Source organism: Papio anubis, chromosome 6 (assembly GCF_008728515.1).
Source record: "Papio anubis isolate 15944 chromosome 6, Panubis1.0, whole genome shotgun sequence".
NCBI lineage: Eukaryota > Metazoa > Chordata > Mammalia > Primates > Cercopithecidae > Papio > Papio anubis.
In genome coordinates, this window is record NC_044981.1 from 130,440,871 (window position 1) to 130,459,902 (window position 19,032).

At 40.4% G+C, this 19,032-nt stretch overlaps 1 protein-coding gene across 1 annotated transcript in view; it reads left to right on the top strand.

Moving 5' to 3' along the window:
• Positions 1-5,066: 5,066 nt before the first annotated feature.
• Positions 5,067-19,032, top strand: part of MOXD1 (monooxygenase DBH like 1) — a 101,674-nt gene continuing 87,708 nt past the window's right edge. Inside the window, exon 1 of the mRNA NM_001169071.1 lies at positions 5,067-5,330. Coding sequence (NP_001162542.1) covers positions 5,067-5,330 — 264 coding nt within the window. The remainder of the gene's footprint in view (positions 5,331-19,032) is intronic.

Consider the following 19,032-nt stretch of genomic DNA (forward strand, 5'->3'; position numbering starts at 1 on the left):
CCCTCTTCCTTTCTACTTTTTCTCTCAACATGTATATAGAAGCTAAAGCTTGATAAAAGTAATTCCAGTGGTGACCTGAGACACCCAAAAGAACAGCTGTTAAGAAGAGGATGTGGAGGAGCCAGGCATTGTTGTTAATTATGTCAGGTCACCAACCTTCCTGCTTTTATCTATTAAAAATACTGTAGCCTTAAACAATTCACAATTCACTCCTCTCTAGGACGCACTTTATTTGTAAGATGAGGGTATGGACTAGAGAGTCTCTAAGGATCTTTGCAAGACTGACATTCTTATAACTAATTCAGCACATTTTACTACTCCTAGTTTCTGTTACTATAATCACTGGCAGCTTCGGTTGGCTTGCCCTTTTATAAGTGAGATTTGCCAAAGTGTGAGGGCACTGATATTTGTTTTGTGCCACAGACCACTCTGATGAGTACAATTTCAGCATCCATTAATCTCATAAATCCCCTAAACAATGTTTTAAACATGACTTTACATTAATATAGACTGAGTATTTAGTAAATCTATTTCGTCCCTACCACATTGTTGATACACATTATGGTTCCCTATAAAGGGAAATTATAACAGATGGTCACTAGTGATAAAAAAAAAAAAAAAAAAAGAACATTCCTTTTTTTCACAGACTATTTTTAGTTAAAGTTTTACTTGAGAGCATAGTTTATAGATAATACTGAAGTGTAGGATTTGTACAGAGAAAGTGGTTTGCTTGCTGTGATTTTCATAAGGAAGAACCTAAGAGTGATTTTCAATGCCAACTGGCACTCAATTTCAAAGAAACCTCAAGAATTCAGTTAAGCAAGTCACAATTTCCTGATAATATGAGTAAATGCACTGTATCTTCACCTTCTCCATCCACATGCCTATCATCAGTATCATCTGTTATTAAAATGAATATATAACATTGAGCTATGAGTAGATCATAGCATCTTGCTCATGTAAAAAATATCATCCCTGCTGAAAGAATGTTTCATGATGATTACCTAATAGCTTTAATTTTTTTTTTTTTTTTGGAGATGAGGTGAGAGCTGGAGAAAGTATGTAATTAAAAAAAACTCAAAACACCGTTGTTCTATTTTTGGCTTTTCTGCCACTGACTCACAGTATGAACTTGAACCAGTCACCTAGCCACACAAGTGACTTAGTTTATAGACTAATGTGAGAAAATGCTTCAGCTTCCCTATTTTGGAGAACTGCTGAGATCACTTACATAAATATTTTTCTTTGAGCTCCCTAGAAGACAGGAACTTTATAAATATTTAGTATTATTGTTGAACCTTAGGTACAAGTAGACAGGAAAATTATGATACTCTCAAGAAGAAACACTTATTTTAGACCATCCTAGCTCATATAGGGACACTGCATTGGCTTATAATTGTCCCTTGGGTTTTCTCTTTTTCCTCACTCCTTCCCCCAACCCCTTGCAGTTGACTAATGTAGAAACATAAATAAACCTTAGCAACAGAGGGTTTGGAGGTAAGGAAACTCAGCATGGGGGCAGTCACACTGGCAGATATTAAGCTAGGTATCAAAGTGAGGAGTTAAAATAAATATAACATTTCAAATCCTTGATTGAAAAGTGTGAGAAAATGATTAATTTTAGGAATGACTAATTTGGTTGAATGTTCTGAAGTTAAGTAAGACCTCACTGAATAGCTAGTTTTGTCTGTTTGATTTCTTTTGTCTATTCATGTATCCAAAGGATATATGTGGAGAGAAGAAGCCTAAAAAATGTGCTTGTAACTAATATGTTTAATGTCGCTCTGTTTATTTCAAGCAGAGTCTTACAAAACTAATTCACCTGTTTCTCTGCAAATGCTTGCCCAACAGACTGCTCCTCCAATCTTTTAACGGAACTGGGTTCTGGAATGATGTTCCTGGAATGCATACAAGGGTTATTTTTGGTTGGTGGAATTTCAGGTGAATTTTTAAGTTTGTTATTCACACTTTTCGGCATTTCCTGGCTTTTTTCTTTAAATAACCAGCAAGTTTCAGTTTTCACAAAAACAATAGTTTTAAAAACTAATTTTGAAACCCTTACCATTAATTTCATTCTCCTCTTTGCCATATTCCCTAAGTTTTTAACAGACCTATGCTTTCTTCCTGCCTTCTTTACAAATTTAAGACAAGCAGCAATGCAGTAATTGATTTCCAGAGTCAGAAAACTGAGTCCTCTATGCAACTGAAGTGTAGAGTTGGTTTTAATCCAGAGAACTCAAGCAGTGTACAAAGCACACATAGATAAAATTTTCTATTCTGTCTCAAATTACTGGGGTGATTCAAGCCAAAGCAGAGTGGATATTTTGAGTGTGAATGATGCTAATGTTCTGTTTGTTGACTTCATCTCAAAATGGTTATATTAGTTTTAATGTTTCTTGAGTGCTCAGGGTGTTTCGGATGTAATGCCAGTTACAACAAAAGACAATAACTTCACACTCAATGAAAATAATAAATGAAAGCAATTTAAAACTTTCTCTTTTGTATATTCATGTGTGGTCTTTTCTCTTTTTCCCTCAATACCAATGCAGAGAAGAACGCTCAATTACATCTGGGGCCAAGCTTTCCCCCACAGAACAACTTTGTTACGAGGATGCTTACAGGAGGATCTGGGCATGAATCTGTTCACTCTTCCTGCAAGTATTCATTAAGCACCTGTTGCATGATGTCCACATTCTAGGCAATGAGAAACCAGATGTGGTTCCTGACCTAAAGAGGCTACCGGAGGAAAACAAGTACATTGTTTTATAGACAAAAAGTACATTGAAGTGTCAGGGTTGCCATAAGAGGTCTGGCAGAACATTCCATAGGGACTACCGTGGATAGTATCCACAGATAGGATGCTATCTTACAGTGAAGTGTGAGAAGGAGGACAAGAACATACTTCAAAGGAAGGAGGGGAGAAGTGACAAACCCTGCAGAGCAAGTAATCCTAATAGGCACAGTGATGCAAAATGGCACGGCTGTCCATTGAGGATTCCAGAGGGAGTTTTCATGTGGTTTAGAGGCCAGTGGGTGAGTGAGATGGAAGTGATGGAAGGCAAAGCTAAAACAGTTCATGCGGGAAGAATTCTGGAAGGCATGACCTCTTTTTGTTTTAATAAGCAGACAAAATGTCCTAATAGATGTGATTTTGGGGTTTATATAATGAACCCCAGGAAGCAGATGTAGCAATGTGCTTGTTCCAGGTTCCTCTAAGCTAGGAATAAAAGTAGAGTCACAAAACAGAAAGTTTACCTTTAATCACTCTGCAGTAATTTAACTTTCCTGAAATCCCTGCCCAGGATAGTGAGAGGATAGTGAGTGTGTCCCACTTGGTGCCATGAGCCACTCCTCTGGGACTGCGTTCCCCCTGTTTTGTTCCTCTTTCTCTCCATATCCTCCTTCCTTTCTTCATGGCTGAAGCCAAGTCCCTGGTGCGGTGTTTGTAGAAACTCAATTCTAAGGTTGCCACCCTTACATTGCTGTATGGCTGTTACTGCCCTTGACAGTTGCCCAGTGGGTCCTGGTGGAGGTGAGGCACCAGCTACTTATATTTCACAGTCTCCATGCCCAGTTCTTGTAAGGCTTTGCAGGCTCTTTTATTTCTCATTTTATTTTGAGGTTCCAACATCACTCTTCTCTGATGCTGGCCTATTGCCATTGGCCAGCCCTGCGGACCTTAATCCAATCACTCCTTGGGAAAAGTTCCTTCCCAGGCAAGTACCTGAGCACTTTGGTAAGCAGATCCACCTACAGGTCACCTTCTAGACATGGTTAAATATTCCTGTATCTTTAGAAGAATATAGATTAGATGCAAGACGGTAACTTTGGAAAAGTTTTGGGAAAAGATAAGTAGGGGGAAAAATAGGCTGAAATACGAGGTGAGGAGAGTGAATGAGGAGTGGAGGTGGCTAGTGTGGCGCCTGCTCTTCTTACCCATATTTCTCATCTGATATTCTCTCTTATTTGTTTTTCTATTTTGCATTGTTTGTATTTTTATAGATACAAACTTTCGAACTTTTTTGGAAACTTGGCAGATTATAAATAAAGGAATAAATAAGCAAGGTAAAGTTTAGTGGCCATATTGTATTTAGCATTGACAGGAGTGGTCAAAGGTAGAGGCAAACCAAAACAAAACAAATTTTGATAAACATGGTTATGGTCAGAACTTGGAATAGCAAGAAAAGAGAATGTTAAATTAAAATATAACTCTCAAATGACGATTCACTCCTTACCTTCTCTGCTGATGGCAAAGTAGTTTGGCTGACTTTGTCCCATCAACGCCAAACTAAACCAAACAAAATCTAGGTGAAGGCAAGCATCAGGGCTCCAACTCCTGCTGTGAGGAGCAAGCTCTGCGGCCCCGCAGGGTGGGAGGGTGAAAGAAATGCTGGAAGTGGGGTGGGGGAAGGTGAACTGTGTCCCTCCATGGAAGCAGGGACGTCACTGGGAACAATGGCTCTGGAAAGTCGACAGCAACGGATACAGAAACGTGAAGGTTACCCTGGACGGGGCTTTGTGTCCATCGCACCCCAGACTACCCACTTTGCTCACTCCATTCCTCCCCTCCAGGCTAAACTTGCTCTCTGTCTTCAATGTCCATTCTTTCCCCGGGAACCTCTCGCCCACGTCCCGCAGAGCCCACGCTCTTCCCGCTCTAGGATTCTCTCGCCCTCCTCCTTTTCCTTCTGCGTCTGACCCCCTTTTCTCCTCTGTCGGCATCTGCCTCCTCCTCCCTTTCTTTCCGGTAAGCCCCTCGCTTTCCTTCCCACCGAACCCCGACTTCGGGGACCAAGTCAGGGGTTGGGGGAGGCAGGTGGATCCGCTGGAAGGGCCGGGCGGCCAGGCAGGGTGAGAGTTGACAGGGCGGGGACCCGACGGGACGGGACGGGGCGCGCCCTGCAGGCCGCCCGGGGCGGGGAGAGCGGGTCCTGCCCCTCCCGGGCGGGCGCGCGACCGGCCCGAGGGGCGGTCCCTGGGCTCCCGCTCGCCGCCGCCGCTCCTCGTTCTGCTCCTCACTCCCCAGCGGCTGGAGGCCGGTACCAGCGGGCAGGAGGCGCCCGAGGATGTGTTGCTGGCCGCTGCTCCTGCTGTGGGGGTTGCTCCCCCGGGTGGCGGCGGGGGTCTCGGGCCGGACCTACCCGCACCGGACCCTCCTGGACTCGGAGGGCAAGTACTGGCTGGACTGGAGCCAGAGGGGCAGCCAGATCGCCTTCCGCCTCCAGGTGCGCACTGCAGGCTACGTGGGCTTCGGTTTCTCGCCCACCGGGGCCATGGCGTCCGCCGACATCGTCGTGGGCGGGGTGGCCCACGGGCGGCCCTACCTCCAGGTAAGTGCGTCTCCTCCCGGAGCTCCCCCGGCCGAGCCCGGTCCCGTCCGGACCCCAGCGAGGGCGCAGGTGCGGGGCGTCCCCGGGACCCGCAGCTCCCTCTCACCCGGCGCAGCCCCGCGCCCCTAGACACGCTCACTCTCACCTCCGCGGGCAGCGCCTGCGCTCCCGGACCCCAAAAGGCGCGCGGTAGGGAAGCCGAGCCCCGGTGACCCCAGGCAGGTTTCCTTCTTTGAACACTTTCCTGTCCCCAGCACCCCACTTAATAGAGCCCCCCGCCCCCCAGCCTACACACCTGCCACACACCCCCCTTCATCCCTGATGGGAAGGGAGAAGGACCTAGGCTTTGGCTTCGGGAACCTAACGGGACAACTCTCAGAGGAGGGAGGGGACAGAGCGCTTTAGCACTTCGCGGACTTGCTGTCTAGGAGTAGAAATCTCAGAACTTTACAAATCGTGGCTATTTTGGAGCCCCCAGGCGCGGGGCTGATGTCAGCTATGTCAGCTACGCCATTCTCCAGAAGAATGAAGGGTCCCTAAGAATCGCTTAGGGACTTTGCTATTCCGAGAGCGTTCAGGAAGCCACATTTAGAGACCGAAATCGAAGGTCCCCAGGCAAAATATCCTATGAAGTGGCAAAACTTTGGCTTACTTTAATAACCAACAAAGTCAATTTGACCGCTGCTGATTGCTTTGAAGGAGTCTAAGTAACCACCTTGCCTGTTCATGGGTGCCTTACTAAATAGGAAAAAAAAAAAAAAAAAAAAAAAAAAAAAAGGAAGGAGGAGATTGTGAGATGACCAGAATGATTAGGTGGTTAGGTTTCCTGGACATCCTTGTTTGATCGTGACCAATGTTTGGATGACGGTGAATGTACACGCTTTTTTACTCGTAAAAATTCATCCGAACATATTGGCCTTTGCTAAAAGTCTCTTGATCCAGATGAAAACTCCGAATTGTTCTGGCATTGCATTAAGGCTTTGTGATAGTATTTAAATCAGTGTTCTCGGTGGATTTAGAGTGCACTTCTTAGTGATTTTATCCCCAAGTTCTCAGTTAGGTTTCCACACGTTTTCGACTGAGATATGCCATCAAATTTGAACCCTGATTCTGGCACTGAGCTGTTAACTCTGGCAGGAAATAAAGTGACAAAAATAAAAAGTTCAAAACCACTCTATTGTCTATTTTTTCATAAATTAATCGTTTCTTCCCCCAAATAAGTAACTTTACAACTCCAATAAAATAAAGTTTTATGAGGATTGCATTCTGCTGAAGTCACTGATGTATAAATATTCTCCTCCTGCAGCATCTCAGACATTAATTTTATGAACCAAGTATTTGACCACAAACGCAGGCCTCACTAGGGGAATGACTGACTCTCCTGTGATATAAAGTAGACAATACCTTATATAAATACCTATTTAACGTTTTCTTAAAAAAGAAATTTTGACTGTTTGTTTAGGGCGAGGAGTATAGTATGCCCCTTAACTCTCCTTGCATATTCTACAAAAGGGAGCGTAACTCTTACTATACTAATATTATAAAATGGGACACACTTTGAATGTTAACTCCGTATTATTTTCCCCCAAAGAGTAGCATTTCTAGAAAGCCCACCCAACTGTATGTCAAATGAAAGGCCGTGAGTAGAATTCTGATTCTACGTGCCATAATAGGCCCACCACAAAGATAAACTTGGTTAAACTCAGTGTTTTCACCCTGTTGGTGGTTCTTCATAAAGATTGCATAGGACTTAGTTAAGTACTCTTTAGACTGATTTTCAAACATAGATATTTTCTTAAAGTAATTAGTGAATACACATCACTATGAGATAAATTATGACTGGCTGCATTCTCAATACATTTAATGAGCAATAAATAGGATTTCACCTCCATTTTTATTACTAAGGAAATAACATTATTTTTACACGTAAAGGATGATCATTTTCTTATTTGGCTGACATATTTTACCATTCCATTTCCCTAAACATTCTACTCATTTTAGGACATATAAAATGCATTAAAATTATGCTATTCGATTGAATGGAAAGACAGTTTACTTCAAATCTGTTTAATAGGATGAAATACACCAAATACTATAAATGAAATGAATGTATCAATTTCAGTTTTATTATTCAGGCAGAATGATTCCATTCTCCAATGCTCGAAATTCAATCTCCTCTCTAGAAACTATTTAAGATTCTTCACACACTAGTGTGAGAAGGGTATTTTCAGCAACTATACCAAAAAGTGAATAGGATTCTCTTTTGTTTTGTTTTGTTTTGTTTTGTTTTGAGACGGAGTCTCGCTCTGTCGCACACCCGGTCTGGAGTGCAGTGGTGCGATCTCGGCTCACTGCAACCTCCACCTCCCAGGTTCAAGGAATTCTCGTGCCTCAGCCACCCAAGTAGCTGGGATTACAGGCGCCCGCCACCACACCAGGCTAATTTTTGTATTTTAGTAGAGACGGGGTTTCACCATGTTGGCCAGGCTGGTCTCAAGCTCTTGACCTCAGGTGATCCACCCGCCTCGGCCTCGCAAAGTGCTGGAATTACAGGCGTGAGCCACCTTGCCTGGCCATAAATAGGATTCTTAAATGTAGCATATTTGATTCTACTGTAGACTTTATGTTTTATGCAATTTTGCTCCTGGTGAGAACAACATTTATATAGAAAAATGACACAAAAAACACTGGCTTCTGGGGCATCAATATATGCACAGCAGCCACTAAGAGTTGGACAATTACACCAGGGTGTATGATAATAACGTAAGTTGCTATCCTAGTCACCTCATCATGTGGCTTTTTTGCATATATTTTATTTTATCCTTTTAAATTTAATTTTAAACTAAAACTTTAGTTTTTAAAAATTATTCTGACTTTTATTTTCTAAGTATATTAAACTCTTCTTTTCAAAAGGGTGTTAACTCCTTGAGAACTATGTAAGTGTAAATTTTTATCGATCAGGTAGAGAATCATTGTCTTAATAGAGGTCACAAGCCCAAATGTCTATAGACATAAGGAAATAAATCTAAGAGTGACTGGGAGCCATTATCTTAAGTGAAACAAACTAGATGCATGTTCTTGCTTATAAGTGGGAGATAAATAATGTGTACACAAGGATGTGGAGTGTGGAATGATAGACAATACTCAAAAGCGTGAAGGAGTGGGAAGGTGTGGAGGAATATAAATTACTATTTGGTACAATGTATGTTATTTGGGTTATGGATACACTAAAAGCCCTGACTTCACCACTATGCAATCTCCGTGTGTAAAGAATCTGTACTTGTAACCCATACATTGATACAAATTAAAAAATGTGAAAAAGAAAAGAGTGATGAGAGCTTGAATGGAACAGGCAGGATGTAATGCAACTGAGAGGAGATGGCACCAAGGGAACCGGGGGTTTTGTGAGCGAATTACTGTTAAAAGGGAATGTAAATCCAGTATTGCCAGATCTTCTGTTTGTTCTTTTTTTTGAGAGAAGACAAAAATTTAGATTCTCTCTACTCTCTCTCTCTCTCTCTCTCTGTGTGTGTGTGTGTGTTTATATAAAAATCTTCTAATTACTAAATACTGGCAGCAATTCAACCATCATATAGTGTGCGTGCACACACACTCACACACAATTTCAGCTGGGTTATATCTCATAGACAGCCTAATCTGGGACTCGGAGAGAAAGTCTAATGTTAATAAAGAATCAACCCAAGTAATGAAAATTCATGAAAGGCAGAGAGGCAAGTCCCATTTCTTTTTAGGCCAGTTCTATTCTGTGCCAGGAAATGGGTACAGTATTGGGGGCCTTGCGCATTGTTTTGGCTGTCTATTCTTGTGTAACCACCATCTCCATACAGAGTAGCTTAAACACAATGACAAATTTCTTTTGCTCACAAGTCCGAAATTTGGTGGGGACAACTCCAAGGTGGGTGGTTGGAAGAATATGAAGCCTTGTTTCCTTGAAGTTATGGCTGGCAGTTGATGTTGGCTCTGGGCAGGGACCTTTTCTGGTGCTGTGGTAGGATCATAGCCTCTCTGTGTGGCTGCTTGACTTCGTCACAGCATAGTGGCAGGTCCCAAGAGGGAACCAAGAGGCCAGGTGGAAACTGTATAGCCTTTTATGACTTAGTCTTTCACTGTGGTCACAAGCCCACTAGATTCAAGAGGGAATGTAGACTCTATCTGAACATCACGTTGGAAGACAGTTACATGGGAAATCAGCAGTGAAGCCCCAAGTCTTGTACTTTCTATGTTGGGAGAGAATTTTTATTACTGATATCTCATTACTCATCATTGGTCTATTCAGGTTTTTTAGTTCTTCTTGATTCAGTCTTGGTAGGTTGTATGAGTCAAGGAATTTATCTGTTTCCTCTAGGTTTTCTAGTTTGTGAGTGTATAGTTGTTTATAATAGTCCCTGATAATCTGTTGCATTTCTTTGGTATCACTTATACCTGTCTATTTTTTCATTTTTGATTTTATTTGAGTATTCTTTCTTTTTTTCTTGGTTGTTCTAGCAAGTTATCAAGTTTGTTAATCTTTTCAAAAAACTAATTTTCATCATTTTATTGATCCTTTGTATTTTTTTGTCTCTGTTTTGTTTAGTTTTGCTCAGATCTTTATTATTTATTTTCTCCTACTAATTTTGGTTGTGGTTTTTCTTGTTATTCTAGTTTTTTTAGGTGAATTATTAGATTGTTTATTTGAAATCTGTCTACTTTTTGATGTGGGTGTTTGTTACTATAAACTTTCCTCTTAGCACTGCTTTTACTGCACCCTATAGGTTTTGATATATTATGTTTCCATTTTATTTGTTTTAAGAATTTTTTTGATTTCCTCTTTAATTTCTTTCTTGACCGAATGGTCATTCAGTAGTATGTTGTTTAATTTTCATGTATTTGCGCAGTTTCCAAAGTTCCTCTTGTTATTTGTTTCCAGTTTTATTTCATTGTGGTCTGAGAAGATACTCGGTATGATTTTGATTTTTTAAAATTTATTGAGACTTGTTTTGTGTCCTAACATATGGGCTGTCCTAAGGAATGTTGCATGTGCTGATGAGAGGAATGTATATTCTGTAGCTGTTGGATCAAATGTTCTGTAAATGTCTGTTAGGTCCATTTAGTCTAATGTGCAATGTAAATCCAATGTTTCTTTGTTAATTTTCTGTTTAGATGACCTGTCTAATGCTGAGAGTGGGCTGTTAAAGTTCCTAACTATTACTGTATTGGAGTCTATCACTCCCTTTAGATCTAGTAATAATTGCTTTATAGATCTGGATGTTTTGGTGTTGAGTGCATATATATTTAGAATTGTTGTATTTCTAAATATACATGCAGCTCTTGCTGAGTTGATCCCTTTATCATTACATGATGACTTTGTTTGTCACTTTTTAGTGTTTTTTAATTAAGGTATGTTTTACCTGATATGAGTGTAGCCACTCTTGCTCACTTTTGATTTTTGTTTGCATGGAAGTTCTTTTTCCATCCTTTAATTTCAGTTAGTATGGGGCTTTACAGGTGAGATGAGTATGGAAAGCAGTGTATAGTCAGGTCATGTTTTTTAATGCCTTCAGCCAGTCTGTATTTTTAAGTGAAAGTTTTAATTTGTTTACATTCTGGGTTATTATTGATATGTGAGCGCTTATTCCTCATATTTTATTAATTGATTTCTAGTTGTTTTGTGTATCTTCTGTTCCTTTCTTACTCTCTTATTTTTCGTTATTGTGGTTTTGTGGCTTTTCTGTAGTGGTAACATTCTAGTCTTTTCCTTCTTTGTATGTTTGCTCTAGTAGTTTTTATATTTCATGTGTTTTAATGATATTAGATATTGTTCTTTCACTTTTGGGTGTAGGACTCCCTTGGCATTTCTTGCAGATCTGGTCTAGTGGTGATAAACTCCCTCAGCTTTTGTTTGTCTGGGAAAGACTTCATTTCTCTTTCATTTTATGAAGAATAACTTTTTTGGGTATGGTATACTTGGTTGGCAGTTTTTTTTTTTCTTTTCAACATCTTGAATATATCGGCCCTTTCTTTCCTAGTCTATAAGGTTTCTGCTATTAGTCTAGTCTGATAGGGGTAGCTTTATAAGTGACTTGATGCTTTTCTCTTGCTTTTTTGAGTTTTCTCTGTGTTTTTGACTTCTGATATTTTGACTATAATGTGCTGAGAAGAAGAACTTTTTGAATTGTATGTATTTGGAGACCTTTGAGCCTCTTGTGTCTGGATGTCTAAAGTTTTTTTCAAGACTTGGAAAGTTTTTATCTATTGTTTTGTTAAATAGGTTTTCTAACTCCTTCATTTTCTCTTCACCTTCTCAGATCCTAAATTCAAATATTTGGTCACTTTGTGATGTCATATAGTCTTTGCTCATTCTTTTTTTTATCATTTTTATTTATTTTTGTCTGAGTTATTTCAAAATACCTGTCTTCAAGTTCTGAGATTCTTTCTTTTGCTTCATCTAATCTATTGTTGAAGCTTTAGAATGTATTTTGTATTTAATTCAATGAATTCTTCCATTGTAGAATTTGTTGGCTCTTTTTTTTATGACATCTACCTCTTTGGTAAATTTCTCATTTATTTACTGAATTGTTTTTCTGGTTTCTTTGCATTATTTTTCAGTATTCTGTTGTATTTCACTGAGCTTCTTTAAAATCAATATTTTGAATTCTTTCTTGGGGGGTATTTCTTAAATTTCTTTTTGATGAGAATCTGTTGCTGGATAATTATAGTGTGCCTTTGGAGATATCATATTTCCTTATTTTTTCATGTTTCTTGCGTCCTTACATTTATCATTTGTGCATCTGATGTAACGGTCGCTCCAATTTTTGAATTTGCTTTCATAGGGGATGACATTTTTTGAAGATTTATCTGTGGTATTGGCTGGGTAGGGCACTTTGGCCTTGACTCTAGGTGTGGATGGTTGTATAGTCTCTGTGTAATTTTTCCAGCTGTAAACAGTGTCAGTGGTGTCTGTGATTTCCTCAGTGGTTTAGGGTGTGATTATTAGTGGAAGTTGTGGTGAAGTTTTGCTGGGAACTAGGACATTAGGTGGGCCAGTCTTTGGGCCTCAGTGGTGGCAGCAGTGGGTTGAGCATTAGCCTCTCTAGGTGTTGGGAATATCAGGGTGGGTCAGGAGGGTGGGCACGTTATCATACTCCTGGGTAGCAGGTATGCTGTGGCAATGGCAGTAGCTGTGGTGGGACAACTTTCTGGAACCCACGTGGTCAGTGCTGGTTTGGTGATGTCCATGATGAACTGGGCGAGCTGGTCCTCAGTCTTGCAGATGGCACATGAAAATGTACAGCTGCCTTTTTGTTGGGGTGGAAAGGTCACTTCCAGTGGTTCCTGCCTCAGCCCAACAGTGGTGTCTGTGAGTGATGAGTGTCAGTTGGGCACCAGGGATATGGAGATGCAGGGTCTCTTGGGCCCCCAGGCAGGACACATTGTGTCTGGGGCAGGGCTTTCATAATGGCACTATGCTGCAGCTGCTTAGGACTTGGGGGTTTGTAGGACTCAGCATGAGCTCTCTCTCTAGAGCAATGCTGTCGTGTGATCTCCAGGCAGTTCTCTGTGGGTCTTAGGGCCCATGAGAGTCCAGGGGCTCTCCTATGGCTAGCATTGTAGAATTCTGTGGCAGGAATGTGGACCACTTGGTGTCTCTCACTTACCCTTTCCTCACATTAAGGAGCCTCTCCAGGTTCCCAGCGGATCCCAGCCAAGCTGGCTTCCTTGCTTCCTTCTTATTCCTTGCTTTCAGTGCTTCCCATCACTACTCTGTTGAATTCCAGTATTCTGTCTCAGATGATCTATTTAAAATGTGATTATCTAATTGCTATTTTAGCTCATCTCCCTGGAAAAGGTGAGTACCAGATGCATTTAGTCAGCCATCTTGAAGCTTCCCTACTACCACTTTTGAGTACCTGTCTACAGGCATCCATTCTATCTTGGCACTACTGAAATTGGGAGCAATCTTTACTTATTCTCCTTTCCTTTCCCACCGCCTTCTCTCTCTGACACACACACACACACACACACACACACACACACACATACACAAACATACACTCCGCTCGCAAGGAGTTGGAAGCAGTTGGTAATTTTTCAACTGTCCTACTATTCCATACCCTCTCCACCCTAGAAGAAGACTTTCGAAATTCAGCAACCATATATTTTTCAGTAGTTGGCAATCACTAATTTGGGGTTAGATCCAATGAGACTACCTCCAGAGGGCAGTGTGACATTTACCTGCGGACTTGTGGAGTTAAGAAATCAGATTTTACTTAAGGCCACAGGCCCTTTAAAACTATATCCAGGGATCTGGCATATGGAAATCTGCACTGCCCATTTTAATCTTTCTGACTCCTTCTGGAGATATTTCTGCAAAGAGGATATTAACAGGTATGATCAAAATGGGAAAGAGAGAGAGAAATGTGGTTGTAAAGTGAAGCCTATCTCAGCATAATCTATTGGATAAGTTGTTCTGGAGCAGCTCATGCTTGTGGAAACATTTTCCTTGAATGCTGCCAAGGTCAGTTTCTACGCCGTCTTTCACAGAAGTGCCGGGGTGAGGTGGGAAGCCATCTCCTTTTGCACTGGCTTTTCAAAACCTCACTATTTTGTCTTAGTGAATCAGCTCAACTCTCATTGCCCTGAAGCATTCATGTCCTTTCCTTGTTGTTTGCCCCTTTTTGACACAGAGCAACTCTACCCCCACCCGAATCATTTAGCAACTGTGAGTGCCCATTTGAGGCAAGTAATGCAGCTGATGAATGCTGAGTTTGTGTGAATTAGAGAAGAGAGCTACGTTGTTGAATATGCCTGTTGAATTTGCACAAAAATTGATTCACCCTTCTTATGGGGGTATAAATTGCCGGTGAATGGAGACTGAAACATATGTTATCACTTCTTACAGCCTTGCTTCCTTGTCTCAAAAACTGAGGCCTTCTGTGATGCGAAGTGTCTTCAGCAGCAGGGTAATTGCTGCTGGGCCACTTGCTGAGGAAGTGCTTGGAACTGATTTGAAATCACAGAAAACAGCCAGCATTCTTTGTGGTTAACGATGTGCTTCTTTTAAGCACACCCCAGCCAACGGCAACAAAGAAATGTTTGGAAAGCAAATTGAAAGGCTGTAAGGGACAGATGAAGAGAGTGTGCAACCCTGACACAGCTCAGCTGGTGCTTTGTTAAGAGATATTTATAAGTCTTCGGAGTATGCCCCCCGATTTCCAGACAACGAAGGGACCTCTCCAAGCATCATGCTTTGTGCATTAGTAATAAGGACACATGCTCCAGAGTAATGCCGGAACACAGGATGATGCTCTTCAGCTGTATGCTTCTCACTGGCAGAGCAGATGATTTCATAATTAGCCCGAGGAAACAGGCAGACCTAACCGCCAAGGAAACAATGCACCTGAATTGACAAACAAAGTTCAAGGCTTTAGGCAACCGATGGCATATTTCTGGAGTGTTGGAAGGAGAGGCAAGAGTCTACTTCAAAGAAACTCAATGGTGGTTTATTGATTTTTCATTTGTAATAGAGCCCTGTTAAAATAAAGTTACTGGTGAAAGGGATGAATTTATTACACATTGTCATGTTTCTGGAAGTATTTGATCCATATGTAATTAAAAAAACTGCATATGGATGACTCACAATGCTTTTTATTGTAACTTAAAAAAAATAACTGGTAAATAACTTTTAAACAGGAAAAACATTTCTCCAGGAAGCTTCTTCTAAATCTATTTCTTTTTAACTTGTTAAATTTCAGTAGGGAAAAAAGCTGTCCATAAGGACACCATATAGCATACATGCAAAAATGTCTGCAAAAATAATTTCAAATGGATAATTTTTATTAACTGTAAGCTAGGGATTATATATCTGAATATCATATGAGTAATGTATGGATCAGATTTAATTTATTATGAAGGTCTGTCTTATTCATCTAATTTAGCCAAACATTGTGAGAAAATCTTGACACCATTCCTGCTTTTATGAGCTAAATATTGATGTTTTGTGTAGTTACTCGCTGCCTCTTAAGAGCTCATACTTTGGTTGATTGCCCTCAAACCTCCTACTGTTCCTTGCCTCTCCCTTCAATGTTTCAGGTGAGAAAACCAAACCTTAGGTAACTGTTAAATGGCTTACTAGGGCCATACAGATCAGCAGCCTGGATTTATTCCTCTGAGGCCCAATTTGGTGGTCTTCTTCTCCTGAAAGCAAACTGTAACTTACATAAAAACGTATGTTAATTTTCCTCCTAAATAGTGAAAGAACATGTATAATCAGATACATTTTAAACAAATTCATAAAATGAAATCATGGCATTTCTCTTACTGCTTTTATTCCACTATAAATGGCACACTTACACATTTCCATAACATGATGTTTATGATTTTTCATTCATCATATGCCATACCTTGTGATAAGTCCTTACAGTGTGTCCTCATGCAATTCTCATGATAGTCCTGTGAGGTCAATATCTTATTACTCTCATTTCGTAGGTGTATAAACCTGGGGCTCCATGTCACACAGCATAGAAATCATCTGTGGCTGTCATATGACTGTTTCAGGAAGATACTCAGAATGTTGGAATGTTCATTTACTGAATATTTATTGAACACTTCTAGATGCTGGGGACATGATATTGAATGAGATAAAACCATTGGTATCAAGGAGCCCGTATTGTGGTGGGGGGTGGGGTGGCAGCAGTCAACAAATAAATAAGCAAGAGAAACATCAGAAAGTGCTAAGTGCTGTGCACATAATTAAAACTGTGCAGATAATTAAAATGGAGTGACGTGATAAGCAGTGTGTCTGTGTGGCTATTTGAGATTAGGGTGCCGATACTCAAAACATGAAAGAAAACAAGTGTCCCAAGTTTTGAAGATTGTGTTTCGACGTTAACCATAGTGTGTACAATTCAAAGCATTATGTACTATGAAGAAGATTATCTGGCATGGGCATCAAAGAACTCAGTAGACCTTGAATACAGGAAACTACCTACCTGAGGAAAATATAATTAATGTTTTTTCAAATGTGTCTGAACTGCATGAGCTCTCTTTTCTATTTCTGTGGGATTGTTACACAGATGTTTAGTAAGCTCAGCTAGAGTAAGCTCAAGCTTTGATCTAGAGACTTGGTGATTTTATAGAAGTTTCTTTCTTAGTACTAGGCATGGATGTATTTCTCTTATGTTCTGTATTCTTTCTCATCTTCAATAATATTAAAGAGCTAAAGGCCTTTGAGAAGATAGATCAACAAAAAATGTATATCTGGGGAAGATTTCCATCTTTCATGCAATTTTTAAACTAAAACTTTGAAATCTCAAGTTTCTTAGGAAAAACTAAATTTCTGCCTTTTTTTCCCTATGAAGTTTATACATTGAAATCTCACTTATAAAAGGAAACTCATGATAGATGTAACCAGGTAGACACTAGGCCTCCTGGTACTTGGGAGACCCAGATCCTTTTGGATAGGGCCAAGATGAGTTCATGCTATGGCAGACTGCAGTCCAGTCATGAGCAGTCAGAGTTAAGAGAAGTGAGAACTGAGAAAGATACTTTTTATTCCTATGTCAAAATTTCAAGCTCATCTGCACATTAGAATCACTTGGAGGTGTTTTAATAATTCCAGTGCCCAGGCAACCCCGTCCCCCACCAGTCAAAGCACAATTCTTGGGAGGTGGACACTGGCATTAATATATTTTTCAAGTTTCTCCTTTGATTCTGATGTGGGGCAAGTACAGTAACTACTGACCTTATGTGGTTAGGTTATTTGGTGGGAATCAGGCAACTCAACCTGCAGAAGCCTGGAAAATTCCAGGCATAGGACATGGGGATACAAAGCAAGATTCCCATACACAGCCATTCAGAGTGACCATCTGATGTTTTAAGCAAGGGCTAGCATGTGCTTGCACATTTAAGATTATTTTTTAAGATAGGAAAATAAGTTGGGTTTTCCTGACATGGAAACTCTTCTAGGATAAGCTTAATGGGTAAGTATTTTCACTAATTTATATAGTGAAGGCTGGGCACAGTGACTCACACTTACAATCCCAGCTACTCGGGAAGTTGAGGCAGGAGGATCACTTGAAGCCAGGAGTTTGAGGCTGTAGTGAGCTGTGATTGCACCACTGCACTCCAGCCTGGGCAACAGAGCAAGACTCTGTCCCCCAAATAATAATAATAATTTATAGACTGAGACAACAATTGTTGAACTGAGGGTAGAGGTCTGTTTAAAAATTTTCTGAACTAGGAGTCTTTCTTTCATCCTCATAACCCTCTCCCATTCCTACACACCTTTTGTCAACCGGTACCAGCTGCTCTATTTCTAAGCAACATGAATAACTGCACACACAGAGTTTAAAATTTAACAGTTGTGTGTGGTCACAGGGCGTCAAAGCAATGTTAGTTCATTTCATTAGTAAATGAAAGTCCTAGGTAATTCTAGACTTGTATTTAAGCCAAGAGAAGTATTCTTCTCCAAAATCTTTTATTAGAATTAACAGTAAGAAAATGGACCCCCTTTTTATTCTGAAAAATTCTCCAGCGTCTTTCCAGTTATGTAAATAGATACCCCTTCCCTTTTGTCTCCATTCTCCAAGGTTACTAATAAGCAGTGAAATGCCCTCAAGCTATAGTTGCAGAGGGAGGAGGAGGAAGAGTAACAGCAGTGGTGGATAATTAGTATCTTATTAGAGTATGAAGGAACATTTGCAAGTTGATGACTGTGTCAATGCTGCCAAATCTTCTAGAGGTACCAGGAATAATTCCATGTGGTTGGCAGGTATTCAAGAAATATCTGCTGAGAAGTGAAGAGCAGGAAATCTTCTAGACTGGGTATGAATCCCTGCACTGCTTGCTACTTATTCATTGTATGGCCCTTGGCAAACTCCTTAACCTAAGTGACAGTTTCTTTCTGTGAAGAAGGGAGATCATATTTAATGCATGGGCTTTCATGAGGATTAAATGAAATAGGCATGTAAAACTCTTAGTAGAGTGTGTGACACACTGAAAATATTTAATAAATACAAGATATTATAATGAATCAATTGCTTAGCGTAATGAGAGGATGGTCAGAAGACCAGATGAAGACAAATATTCCAGCTTTTGAACTTAGGGAAAAGGTCTGCACTAAATGTATAGGTAGGAGAGATTATAGTAATTTTTGAAAAAACTTCGAAGTGAAACTTGAAGTAATTGGTTTGTGAACACCTTGTAATCATTAATGACTAGAGACTGGCATGGTTTCAGTACACACAGATTATACAAGACTGCATTTTATTTTGCATTTGATTTGCTGGACCTGTAGATTAGGGTATTAAATATAGGTGCATCTGAGTGACAGTAAGGTATTTTGCAGGGTTTCTCACTATATCCTTATAGAGGATGCACTAATAAAGTTGAATTAATTGTAATCATTAATATTTTAAACCCATACCCCAAACTCTTTTTTTTTTTTTTTTTTAGATGGAGTTTCACTTTTTTGCCAGGCTGGAGTGCAGTGGCACGATCTTGGCTCACTGCAACTTCTACTTCCCAGGTTAAAATGATTCTCCTGCTTCAGCCTCCAGAGTAGCTAGGATTACAGGCGTGCACCACCAAACCTGGCTAATTTTTGTATATTTAGTAGAGATGGAGTTTCACCATGTTGGCCAGGCTGGTCTCAAACTTCTGACCTCAAATGATCCACCTGCCTCGGGTGGAATTACAGGCGTAA